We start from the raw sequence: 13,086 nt of genomic DNA, 5'->3' as shown, positions 1-13,086 counted from the left end.
AGTTGTCCCTGGCAGATGAGGGACTTCTTGATGCTTGGCTCAAGGCTCCCCAGTAGCCTTGCCAAGCCTTCCTTAGACATTGAGGCAGTCTGAAATGCTTCCACCCAATCTTCCCTCTTCCCTATTTAGCTCCTTATTCTTTCTCACAGGTGTTTCCTCTAATAGAATCCTTTCATATTTAACCTAATTTCCTTTTGATGTCTGCTTCTCTGAAGACTAACAAACATAATCAATGAAATAGTTTTTATGTTTGGGTGTCTACATGGCTTAAATCCATTTCTCTCATTTTTATAGTATCTTCTAATTTTAAAGTAACATATGTTCATTAGAAGAAATAAAAATTATGTATGCCCCATTTTTTTCTGATTTTGAAAATTCAATAATAGTGGGAAAATATATGTGTCACACGTGAGATACCAGACAAGCTCTGACAGACTTTCTTCAGCAAGCTAGGTGATGACTTCTAAGGTCCCATTTAACTTTTTTATTCCATGCTTATAATCATTTTTTTGCTTTTTGAATTGGTGATAACAGCAGGTAGAGATTTGTGGTAAAATGTTCCCTTCTTTTTTATTCAGGGTCTGGTTTCACCAAGCAGAAGCACCCCTGAGCTAGCTGAAATAAAGGAGTTTTATTCTAAGTTTGCAGTGGGCAATCTTATGAGCATCCAAGGGCAGAAACCAAAAGTGTGGTCAGACTGTATTGGTTTAGAAATGGAAAGTAAGAAACTGAGGTTATTTATCTAAGTCTTTATGTCTCTTAAAAGAAGCCTGGAAAGAGAAAAACATCTATTGGCATTTCTGCTAAACTCTAATTCTTTGGTTTCTCTAGCTGATAAGGAATATTATTAACTTTGATTCATTAAAAAAAATTGAGAAGGTTGCATAGGTTTTCTCCACAAGTCAAGGAATCTATCATCGATCTATGTATCTACATAGCTACCCACCTAACTACCTTCCTACCTACCATGCCCAGCTCGAGATACTTAGTCATTCATTTCCCAGCTGCCTGGAGGTTGAAAGTGTTGAGAATGTTGCCAGCTGATGGCTCACAGAGGAAGAGGCACTTCGCCCAAGATGACATTCAATTCCCAGCTAAAATTTATAAAACTATGGGCAGAAGGAAACAAAGGGTTGGAAAGTCAGCACTTTTATACATCTGTAATCCAAGCATTTTAGAGGATAACTGACAATATGATCAAGAACTTTCCTTGCTTGGCATGCTCCACAGCCTAGCAATGCTACTTAAATGAAAATCCCAAAGAACTAATTAAGGATGTGCACAAACACTAGCCATCAAGATATTTATTCAGTTATTCAGTATGTTCAGTTAAGAAACAACCTAAATCCCTAATAACCTAAGAATTTGTTGAATAATGCATACCGTGGAGTACAACACAGCCGTTATAAATGAAGCAGCACTGGCTTTACCGACATGAGAACTAATCTCAGTAAAGGGCTGAGTGAAGAAAGCAGGTTATGAAACAGCATATATAATAGGTTCCTAGTTTTATTTTTTTCAAATCATTATATAAATGCATAGGAAACAATTGGAAAATTATATACCAAAATACTAACAGTGATTACCTCTGCGTGGTGGCAAGTGTGATTAGGTAGGATTTTAATTCCATTATTTTATCTTTTCTATTTTATGCATTTATTAAATGCATTATAGAAAATACGTTTACCATATTATTAAAAGATCAAGAAAATTATTTAAAAATAAATGCCTCCAGTTGACCTCAGTCAGAAAATGTATTGATAAACATATTGCAAATTAAGGGGTTTTTTTTTTTGATTAAAGTAACTCAGCTCTCAAATAATTCCCATTTCAGAGACAGAAACTCAGCTTTCCTCTCCATATATTTATGTTTACCTCCTCTCCCATGTATTTAGATGGAGAAATATTTAAGTGAGAAGAATAAATTTTTGGCTCTCACACAAGGGCCACTTCCATTTTGTTATATTATGTTCAGTGTGGGCTGATGTTCATTTTCAACTTTTTCACAATAAGTAATGAAATGGTGGCCTGGTTAATCTTTTACTGATTAATCAAACTGATAAATGTGCCTGATAAAGTTTTTTGTGTAATAAGCAGTCTATGATTTCAGTTAAGTCTTCAAAGAAAGCAGTGTTTAAATTTGTAAAGTCATCTCCGAATTCTTATTGTTTTGCACTTAAAAAATAGGTTTTACTAAGCATTTTTTCTCCTTTTCCATGGAGAGTTCCATTCCTAACTTCGCTCCTCCAAAGAATTCCTACTATGCTAAGGAGGTACACTAGGCTACCAGTGCCTTTTAATGGCCTTTCATAGGTTTCTTTAGTCTGGCTTCCTTAAGAATCAAAGAGGTTTGGCTTTTATACAGCAGAAACACACACTGAGGATTTTATTGACACCCATGTGTGGGTTGATCTAATGGATTCCTTTAACTGCTGCCCTGGGGTAGCAATGCAAGCAAAGTTACACTTTTAGGAGGAGATGGGTGCCTGTGTCAACAATCTCATTAGTCCTATTATTCTTCCACTCTCCCCACATCACTTCTGTGTCTCGTTGGCTATAGAGATGAAATTAAATTATTTGTTCATTTACCTTGTACGAATGCAACATGTATCTTACTCCCTCTCTGAGAAGCAGGAACAATGGTACGGCTAAAGGAGATTTAACTTTTAAGCTTTCAGATTGTTCCTCTGCATTCCTGAATAGTGGATGGACAAGTGACTATAGTTGCCTTTTTCAGGTGTAGAGTTGGTATGTGGCAGCAGTGCAATAGCAGGCTGAGAAACAGGTGCTTTGGATCTTGACCCTCCTACCTCAGGCCCACAGCCCCCTTGTAAAGCATCAGCAACCAGCAGAGAGGTTTGGCCTCAGGATAACTAGGAAGTCCTGGAAAGAGAGACAAGCATCACAGCTACAGGTGTAAATACTTGGTGTTAATTAATTGGTACTTAAGTCATAACAAGAGAAAGAAACTGTTTCAGCTGCTACTTAAAGGGTACTGATGAGAAGCATTGTGAATGTAAAATCAGAGCATCTCCACCATGGCATGGTAGCCAGAAAACAAGGATCCAGACATTGTCTGCCTGCCTTTCCTTTTTATTTATTATTATTATTGTTTAATTTTTTAGAGTTTCTAGCTAAAAACAGAGCAGAAAGACTTCTTTTAAAAAAACTTATTACAATTTTCTATAATCTACTTCGCTAGATTGTTCAAAAGTCTCCTTACACCACAAAAATTTTTATGCAAACAGTAAACACATCTTTTAAACATTCATTCTTTTGCTTTCCTCCTTAAAATCTTTATATTTTCAATAACATTTTAAAAATCTCAGATTCTAATAACGGAAGTCAAACAGAAATAAAACATACTGTAAAAAAATTAGGTGTTTTGTTTGTAATATGGCATTCCTATTACAATGTGCATATTAGATCAAATTGTAAGAACGAAAACATATTTCCCCACACAAAGCTCTCATAAAGTATGCGCACAGGCTACTCTGAACACGATAAACTTTTTAAACCTGTTTTCATATACCTTCTATACCAAAGGGCATACCTACCACGATGGCTTTTAGTGGCTTAGAAAGAAAAACATGAAGCATATCACTAAGAAAAATGCAAGATTTGTCTATGAAGAATACTGTCGTTCTTAAGACAAGGGGTGTGTGACCTCCCACAGGCTGTCTGGGCAGTGCCCGGCCTCATCCTGAGAGGAAGTCTCCTTTTTGGAAAGCAGTTAGCTCACACTCTTTTCGGGTTTGTTTTCTTTTGGACACTCCTAGCTTTAATATTCTTCTTGGGGCTGGCTGGTTTGGGAGCAGGTGGCTTTCCCTTTGGTTTCAGAGGATTACTACGACTGGTGCGCCCAGCTGTTCGCTTCTTATCCTGGATTGTCCTCTGCTGTTCCTGTAGCCTCTCTTCCCACTGCTGGGAGGCAATTTGTAAACATGACTGTCAAGTACATCTCACTCCTTTATGCTATTAAACTAATAACAGAATTAATGAATTTTTTTCACTATAACATACAAATCATGACAATGATTATAATAACTAACCTGTGTTGAACACTTATCATGTACTCAACTTTGGAATTAGATACTTTGGAAAGTGCTGAATATATGATAAAGTCTTGACATGTACTCATTTCATTGAAACTCACAACAGCCCTTCTATGTGGACACCATAGTTATGACCATGAAACAAACACACTGAGGTTATTTGCAGAGTGTCACACAGCTGGTAAATGTCAGAGCTAGAATTCAAATCAACCAGTCTGACTCCAGAGCCCAAAGCCCTAACCTATGAATTTTTTTCCCATTGGCCCTGTAATGTAACATTCCTACATAGCAAAGCCTTCTAAAAAGGGTTGACATTGCTAAAAGTAGAAATTTATCCTGACTCACCGAAAATCAGAGGCCTCTTACTACATTTATAAATTCACTTAATTCTCTTACATCCAATGAAAACAGAAGCCTAGCCTGCATGAATCCACTCAAGTGTTAGCTACCCAGGACTGCTGGGAAATGCGTCATTCTGGACAGTTAAGTTTCCTTGATAGAAAAAGATCTACTATTTATAATATAAATAAATATTATTTATTTAAACAGTTGCATATAAGGAAAAAGTAAGTCCACTTGAATAGACATGCTTTTTATTATAACACACAAGTCGCTCCTTTGTTAGAGTATATTTCAATCAGCAAAGAGTTTGAGCATGACCATTGGCCAGGCATTGTTCTAGGTATGAGAAATACAATGAAATAAAATGAAATACAATGAAATAACTCCTAGGGTGTTCTAAAACAATAAACACATCACTATACGTTGCTATTATATAGTGATATTTTCAAATTCTTACTGAAGTATATTATAATATTTCCTGCAATACTGAATGGTCCAAACAGCTGTGATTCTTGAAAGCTTTCTTTCCCTTCAGGTCCTTATTGTAAACTTCTACATTAATGCTTCTAATCTACTGTAGTCTTGGAAACCTGATAACTAATTCTGCCAGAATTTTTTGTCTAGTAAGACTAAGAGTGTTCCCGAGCAGCTTGTGAGTTTTTAGCTCAGATGTAACAGTAGTGTTTGGTTCCTTTATTCAGAAATGCACTGAGTAGAAGAGGCTGTGTTGAAACTACAATTTCCATAAGTCATTATTAATATATACTCTCCCCTAACCAAGAATTTTTATTTATACAAATGAAGAAATTATAGCAGTAGCAGTACCTTTGTGGAACTGAAAACATAGATTTTCTTGACTATATCTCAACATATTTTCAAGAGAGGGAATGCTTTAAAAATTTCAAGCCAACGACCATATTTCTTTAGTTCTGGTATGACTTCACATCTCTGGGCAAAAGATTATTCTAACACCTCTCATTGCATTACCAATATTCCTATGATGTTACCACTAAAATCATGGATAATACAAAATAATTACTTTTTTATATAATTTATTTTGACAAAACTCTTAAAATTATTTTAAATACAGGGAAAGACTCTGCTTTGTACAGTGATAGGATGAGGTTTAGAACGAGTTATACACACCCCTACATGTATATGTCTGTTTTAATCCCTCTGGGTGTTAATTCTGCTCCAGTACCTGACTGTTTACTAAAACAATTAAATGTAATACAATAAAGAAACCAAAAAACTAATTTAATCTGGAAATAATCAGTAGATCAGCATTGAATGCAATCAAATTGCCTTTAAAGTTGGAGAGGTTTACAATAAAAATTCCAAGTGAGAATAGCTATCTTTGTAACTACCTATTCAAAAGACAAATAGTGCAGCTATTGATGGCTCCCATGATAGCTTGGAGATGAAAGAATGGGAAAAATACCCAAATTCTACAGAATTTCTTTATGTGAACTTATATCCATATTCCTACTATTGCTAATTATACTTACTATAGATCTTTTACTAAGTTGATCTCTCCATTTTTCAACTAAACAATTTTCAAGAAGCATCATCCTGAAAAAAGTAATATACTTTAATAAACAACTTCTGATTATGAAAGTAAAAAGTTTAAAAGTATAAAAAAAATTTAAAAATTCTTCAATAACCCTTAACCCCACAATCTACCATTTATTTTTTGTTGATATATCCTTTCATTCCTCTTTGCACTTATATCTATTTTAGATCACACTGTATATTTAGATCGTATTGCACATTTTATTTTATTATTGTATTATATGTTTTTTTCTGATACAATTAGATTTAAAAACATAACTTTAATAACCAAATTCGATTACAACTATGGCTATCTATAATATATATTCATATTATAGATATCCATAATAACTACCCTTGAACCTCCTTCTTTTGCTTAGCTATCATTACCAGTGTTGCATTGAATAGTCCTTGTATATAGTGTGTACTGGCTTATTATTTCATTAGGATAGATTTCTGAAATAACTGGGTCAAAGAGAAATTTTTTAAAAGGTTTTCAATGCATAGTGCTAAATTGTTTTCAAAATGATTGAATTTGCATTCAATTCACTAAAATTAAGACTAAGTAAAAATTGAATCTTGTTTTTATTTGGATTGAGGAATTAAGGAGACAATTTTTTAAAATGTTTTACCTACTCATATTTCTTCTTTAGGATCTTGTCTGTATAGATTTATGTACACATATTTCTATGTTGCAGTCTTAATATTTTAAATATTAACTCTTCAGAGAGTAAGGTTACTGTTTCTTTGTCATACCTGTTATGAGTATTTTTCTCAACTTTTGAATTCTATTTTTATTTGTAATTTTTATGTACATGCTAGTATGTGGTCAAATATGTGTACTGATGTTTTCCTTTATAATTTCTTACATACTTTTATGTTTACAAAGTATTCTGCCATTCTGATATCACACATTTATTTACCTAATTTTATCCTCTTTCATTAAGTTTTTGAAATATTTATCTCTTACCCATTTGCAATTTATTTTGTAATACAGTATAAAATAAAAATATGTTCTATTTTTTCAAATAAAAATATTTGCAACTTTCATTAATTATTTTCATTTCCCATTGACTCGGCATATTTCTTACATAAGTTCTTTTATGCATTAGAATCTGTTTCAAGACTTGCACCACATGGTTTTAATAAGTGTAACATTATACCTATTTTGCGTGTCTCATAAGGCAGATTTCCTCTCATCCCTCTTACTTTCAAAATCTTCTTTACATACCCTTACTAGTTTATTCTTCCAAATGGATTTATGAAAACATAAATCCTGATCATCCATAAAATTTTTAATTCTGGGATTTTGATCGAATTACATAAAATTTACAAGCTAACTTGGGAAAGATGACATGAAAGCTATTGTTTAACTCATTTATAATCCATTCATCTGTCTAAATAGAATTTGTTGACTAGCAACCTGCTACATCCTCAGAACAGTACCTAGTACTGTAGCAGATACAAGCACCATGCAAAAGATGAGCCCAGAAATATTCGTTTAACATTCATTCATTCAGCTTCTTTAGAGAGACAAAATATAAATAGAACAGCTCTAAAACCAAGAACATAAGGTGGTATATGCGTATGAGGAGGATACTCAAGTACTGATAGAAAACAGAACAAGAAAATTTTCAAGTGAGGTCAATTTCAATAGATTTTTTTTTGAGAAATAATTTTGAGCTGTCTCTAGAAGAAACAAACAGATAAGTATTAATGGCAGAGAATCAAAGAGAAATGTTATGTAAGTAATTTTGCTGGAGAAGTGTATTGCAGCAAATTATGGGGCTCATCCTGGAACCTGTGCTGAAGTGTTTGATTTTTATATTATAAGGAAAGTACCAATATATAAAAAAATGCTAAGGAAATAAATGTGGGGAGACACACACTCATAGCTAGAGATAGGCAATATATATGTGTGAGCATACATGCACATGTGTGTGTAATACTCTAACAAACAAATATATAAATTAAGTGCGTATAAGGAAAATATGTGGACCTGTAGTCTCAACTGGCCATCTTTACTTGATATGTAAGTTATTAAAGAGATAGCTTTAATAATTCAGTATTTGCCACACTAACATAGATTTGAATAATTTGGAAAGAACTGATTTTACTCAAGTAATTTATCTGCCTATAAGTTTTTGAAATTGCTTAATTCTGAAATTGATTTTTAAAGATTTTATTCAAATACTCATATTTCTGTTTTTCCTTAATTTTATGAAGAATTAATTGATATTTAGGATATATGATGTCCCAACAAAGGCATCCATTAAAACTACTTTTAAGAAAAGCTGGTGCCATTTTTTAAAAAATCATGACTGCTAAATGGAATTCATGTTTTTGAAACTGTGTGCAGTTTCTTCTGCCCCTCCATGCCTACCGTGAGCGCCACTCGTAACACATGATGAGAACGTCTTGATGGGGCAATATGTGAGGACACTGGCAGGAGGAATTCGTAATGAGTGGGACTTGAGTTCGAGGGATGGGTGATGAGGACTTGAAGATCTCTTTCACATCCACCACTGTCGTTACTTCATTACAACCACTCCTCTGCACAGCTTTTATTTTGGCATGAATGACTGCAATTTAAAAATTGATATAAGTGTTGTTGAAGCCTTTGGAGAAAAATAGGGATTTTGTATTCATGCCAATCCCTGAGTATCTCTCAAGGAATCACTCCTGTAATTATGGTCATGTCCAAGCTGTCCAAATGCAGGCAGAAAGCCCACACAATTGTATACTAAATGTAAGGCCGCCCATATTGTCAACATTGTCTTAAAAGTTCTGAATCACACTGCAAGAAGTAAAAGTACATTAACAAGCAGGCTTAGTCTGGGTTCTGCCTTTGGGTCAGTGACTGCTCCTCATTGGGCTATAGATAGAGTTAGAGAATTCCACAGATCTTTCTCAGCCCTAAAATTCTGTAATTCTAAAATTAGCTTTCCCCCTTCCCCCTCCAAAAAATATCAGGAAATTTAGTTACACAGAATGTCACTAAAAATTTCTTAGAAACAAATATTTGTTTATTCTCTGCCTTGTGATGATTTGAAGTGAGAATCATACATTCTCGATTCAGAAGCCACCTTAAAGTTCGTATGATTCAATCACCATGTGAGGCTTAAACTACCTCTGTTCTAGAGGAAGTTATGAAAGCAATAACATTTTAGATCAAAAGGAATCTCTGAAAATCACTATTCTCGATCTTCTAATTTCCCGAACTGTAAAAGTGTGGTCTGGAATGAGTAGAGGTAGAACTGTTATTACAGATGGCTGTTAATGTCACTGTATCTGATCATACCTTAAATTCTGGCCCTTTTGGTCTCTTGCTATTACTGCCTGCCAGGGTGTTGTAATCAGCCTAGTATGGATCTCTCTTGGATTCTATCCTAGGAAGCTGGTTTATGAAGGAGCCAAAGGATTTAAATAGAAATGGTTTCATCATCAAAGTACTTATGAGGCCATGATACCCCAAAGAACAGCGTGAGCATAAAATTCAGATAAGTAACTAAGGCTTAATAGTGTCAGGTGATGGACTAAGCAGATTAGATTAAGACAATATATCTCCATAGAATGGTTTTAAACAACAAAAAACTACTAGAAAAGAAAGTGTATTTTTTTTGGTTGAATTACCCACATTGGCTACGTATGATTCTCAAATCTAAAAAAAAAGGTTATTTTTTAGATTTTTATATTGCCATGATCTTCTTACTTTCATGTGTGTATATAATATAAAAGTTTTTATTATATAAAATTTCAATTTGAAATGTGGAAAACTAAGTTAGCAAACAAAATGAACATTTTCCCCAGTTTTTATTTCAGAAGAAATAATTTAAGAAATGCAAAGAAACATAAAATAGCCCAAATAGATATCTTAAAAGAACATTTAATTAAATTTACTTTCAAGTGATGGTAGCATAATTAAATTTACTTAAAACATTCAAAAATTTTTGTTTTTGAAGAAAGTTTGTTCTTTCCAAATAGGAGCAAAGAGGGCATTTAAGTTACATTAATACTTGTAGCCATAGAGTCTTGTGATTAACATATTCCCACAATTTCTTTAAGATGTTAAATATTCATAGCTATTAATGAGTAAAAAGATACATGGTCAGGGCTTAATTCCTGGACCTCTGGGCCTCAGATAATTAAATCCGTGGATCACTCACTCATCCTTTCCACAGCAATGAAATCTTAGTAAGAGAACAGGTGAGGTGTGCTGTCCTGGCTGAGCAGCACCTCTCATCAAGACAAGGAGGATCATGATATCAAACTTGCAATCTGAGCCACATCACAGTTCTCACATAGGTAATTTACTTTGTGTTTATTTGATATACCCAGAAAACCAAGAAGTTTTATATTTGTTATTGTGCCATCTGAAACCCACATAGTTAACTAGAAAGATCACCAACCCACTTGTTTACTTTATGACCCACAGCCTTGGCTTTGTGATGTGCCAAGTCTGAAAATGAATGGTCTCATCAGATGACTTACCATAACTGTAGTTTTTGCTCAGATACGTTGCCAGAGTTGGCTTCACCTTTTTGCACTTGCACCGGTCTAAAGAACATAAGAGAAAGACAGAAAGCTGGAAAAGGGTTCACAAATCACTCTGAGGAGAAGGAAACAGAGCCTTGAGGACAAGGAACTCACCGGGGCTTAGGCGTTTACAGTCAATGTCAAGAGGCCTTTCCTGTACCATCATGTCCGGCGTGATGTCTAACCACTTAGCATCTGAAACACATGCAGGGCCACAGAGGTATGGTCAATGATTTGGTTTGTTCACCTAGCTGGAATAAGGAACCATCTGGAGACTTAAACTAACACAGCATCACACAAAAATAATACTAAATAGTAAAAATGGCACATGATTTTTGACTTTCTTTCATATAGAAATCCTTAGGCTTAGGAAAGAAAGACTTTTAGGTAAGGATGCCTATCCAGCACAAATTGATGTTAACCCACCTGATACATACAGCCAACCTGGACAAATTATGTGATTCCTTCTCAAATCCATTGTAAAATGTTATTTTTCCAAGCTGACAGTTTACACTAATCAAAATAATCAGAATATTTCTAAATCTCCACCTCACACTTTGCAGTGCAAAACAGTCCACAGCCACATAATTCAAAGCAAGCATAACCCTATATCATTTATATAATTTAAGCAAGAAATAGGTTTTTCAAAAATTCTGAGTTAGGAGCTTCAATCTTTCTCTTCACTTTATTTCTCTTTCTTCGCGTTTTGGGCAATGCTCTGAGGTATAACTTAAGAAACTATACTAAAGCAATACCATTATCTTTTTAAATGTGCAGCAATATGGGTCAGGGATAAAAGAATGCAAAAATATTCTTAGGTTTCATTTCAACAAGTGGATTTAAACCCGTTCTTTCATCCTAGGAAAACAGCAAAATGACAAAAGAGAAAAGAAGAAAGTGGAAGAGGAGATCCAGTTAACTAAGATTCCACAGATGTTGGCCCCTGGTCAAAGACCAAGAACCACATCACAATTTTGCAGGGGGACTAAATTTTACAAGCTGCGCTCTTGGTAAGGAGTGACAACTGAAACTGCTTTTTACAGAAAGATTTTTCAAGAGCTAACACTAAATTAAGAATCTCCGTGCGATTGTTTTGAGTATTAAATGATATATGTAAAGTCTTTTACGCTGGCTCACACCCACTATAAGCCCTAAACACCTGTTTACTACTGCTGCGATTACTATTCTGTCATTGTAAATGTAAACGTCTCCAGTGGCTCCCTTTGTAAGAAATCCCCGCTCCCCGCCCCCGCCACCTTGGGACTTAGTGTTCTTCAATTCCTGAAATTCCTGTAGAGAAACCAGACTTTTCCAGAAGTCAAGTCACCAGCCCTTCCCAATTCCTCTAACACTCGCAATTGGGATTGGGGGGTGGGGGGTGGGGGAGGTGACTGATCACCCGCTGGCAGCTGTAGGTGTGGCTGCCGGGTTCTCACGTGGCAGAGACAGCGAAGGATGCCTCTTTAACCCTCTCAGTCCTTCCCCTGGCCTCACCCTCTGGGAGGTCAGTGACGATGGCCTCAGGAGAGATGCACACGCCGCGGTCATAGACAGGCAGGTCGTCGCAGGCCAGGCTCTCAGGCCAGCTGTGGTTGTACATCTTCATGAGGGGCTCGCAGTCGTCACGCGCGCGCTGGCATACGGACTTGCACGGCTTGATGGGGTCGTGCAGGAACTCCAAGGTGCAGATGGGCGCGTACATGGCACAGAGGAAGAAGCGCAGCACGGCGCTGCAGTTCACATCCACCAGCTCCTCGTACTGCTCTATTGCCAGGATGGCGTTCTCTTGTGTGCTGTGGTGCAGGTGGTTGGGCATCCGCGTGATGTTCCAGGGCATATGCTTGCACATGGGAATGCGCACCGCCTCACACGGCGCGCCGCGTACGCCCAGCGCCAGACGCAGCCACAGGCACAACGCGGCCAGGATGGAGAGTAGCATGGCGCTACCCTGCGCTGCGACCCCGACAAGCAAAAAGGGCCCTTCTCTATCCGCCCTCCTAGTCTTTCGCTCTCCCCTCTCCGAGGAGGAAGTCCTTTAAGGGACAGAGCTCCCCAAACTTTTGTCGGCAGCGATGCGGAGCCGCTGGGGCTGGCCGGGGATATCAGGAATCTGGCGCACAGAGCATGAGCTGCTCCAGCTCTCAGTCTCCGGGGCGCGAACCCGCCCTTACAGCTCCAGTCCCGGACCAGGCAGCTCCAAACGCAGCCAGCCACGGCCATTGCAGGAGCCTATTTATCCCGACACCTCCCCTGACGTGAGCTCGGAACGTTCCCTTGGCAGCTGCTGGCGCGGCGCGGGCTCCCCCTCGGCCGCTCCACCCCCAGCCTTCTCTTTGCTGAAGTGGTGACATCATCTCCTCCGGGCCGCAGCCCAGGGCTGGAACCCTGCATTCCCCTAAAGTCCCTCCTTTTTAGTCTGGCCAGTGCTTTCTCTTTGGACCAAGAAAAAGAGCCTCTGGCAGTCGTTTTGGACACCGGATCCAAGAGGGCGCAAGAGAGGATTTCAAGAGAGGAAAAGACACTCGAGTCAAAGCTGAACTTTGCGCCTTTTGCCTTACAGGTTTCGCAAGAATAGAGTTGGAGGGAAATCGGAATGTCTGCT

At 37.0% G+C, this 13,086-nt stretch overlaps 1 protein-coding gene across 1 annotated transcript; it reads right to left on the bottom strand.

The window, feature by feature from the left end:
- Nucleotides 1-2,096: 2,096 nt before the first annotated feature.
- Nucleotides 2,097-12,718, bottom strand: SFRP4 (secreted frizzled related protein 4). Its single transcript, XM_039849235.1, has 6 exons — nucleotides 11,979-12,718; nucleotides 10,599-10,679; nucleotides 10,440-10,505; nucleotides 8,332-8,530; nucleotides 5,906-5,969; nucleotides 2,097-3,924 (listed from the first exon to the last, which is right to left on the bottom strand). The coding sequence occupies exons 1-6, from the start codon at nucleotides 12,421-12,423 to the stop codon at nucleotides 3,739-3,741; spliced, it is 1,041 nt and encodes a 346-aa protein (XP_039705169.1). The 5' UTR covers nucleotides 12,424-12,718; the 3' UTR covers nucleotides 2,097-3,738.
- Between the last annotated feature and the right edge of the window lie 368 nt (nucleotides 12,719-13,086).

Source organism: Pteropus medius, unplaced genomic scaffold (genome assembly GCF_902729225.1).
Source record: "Pteropus medius unplaced genomic scaffold, Ma_sr-lr_union100, whole genome shotgun sequence".
Classification (NCBI taxonomy): Eukaryota; Metazoa; Chordata; class Mammalia; order Chiroptera; family Pteropodidae; genus Pteropus; species Pteropus medius.
The sequence above is the reverse complement of the archived record's forward strand: the minus strand, read 5'-3'. Positions and strand labels throughout refer to the sequence as shown.

Bases quoted from the DNA above. Each gene is read 5' to 3' on its own strand.
- SFRP4 (XM_039849235.1), bottom strand. From the start codon at position 12,423: ATGCTACTCTCCATCCTGGCCGCGTTGTGCCTGTGGCTGCGTCTGGCG. The intron at 10,680-11,978 runs GTGAGGCCAGGG...CATGTGTTTCAG, and splicing joins CGTCACTGACCTCCCAGAGG to ATGCTAAGTGGTTAGACATC. The intron at 5,970-8,331 runs GTAGGCATGGAG...TACTTTTTTCAG, and splicing joins TGTTACGAGTGGCGCTCACG to GATGATGCTTCTTGAAAATT.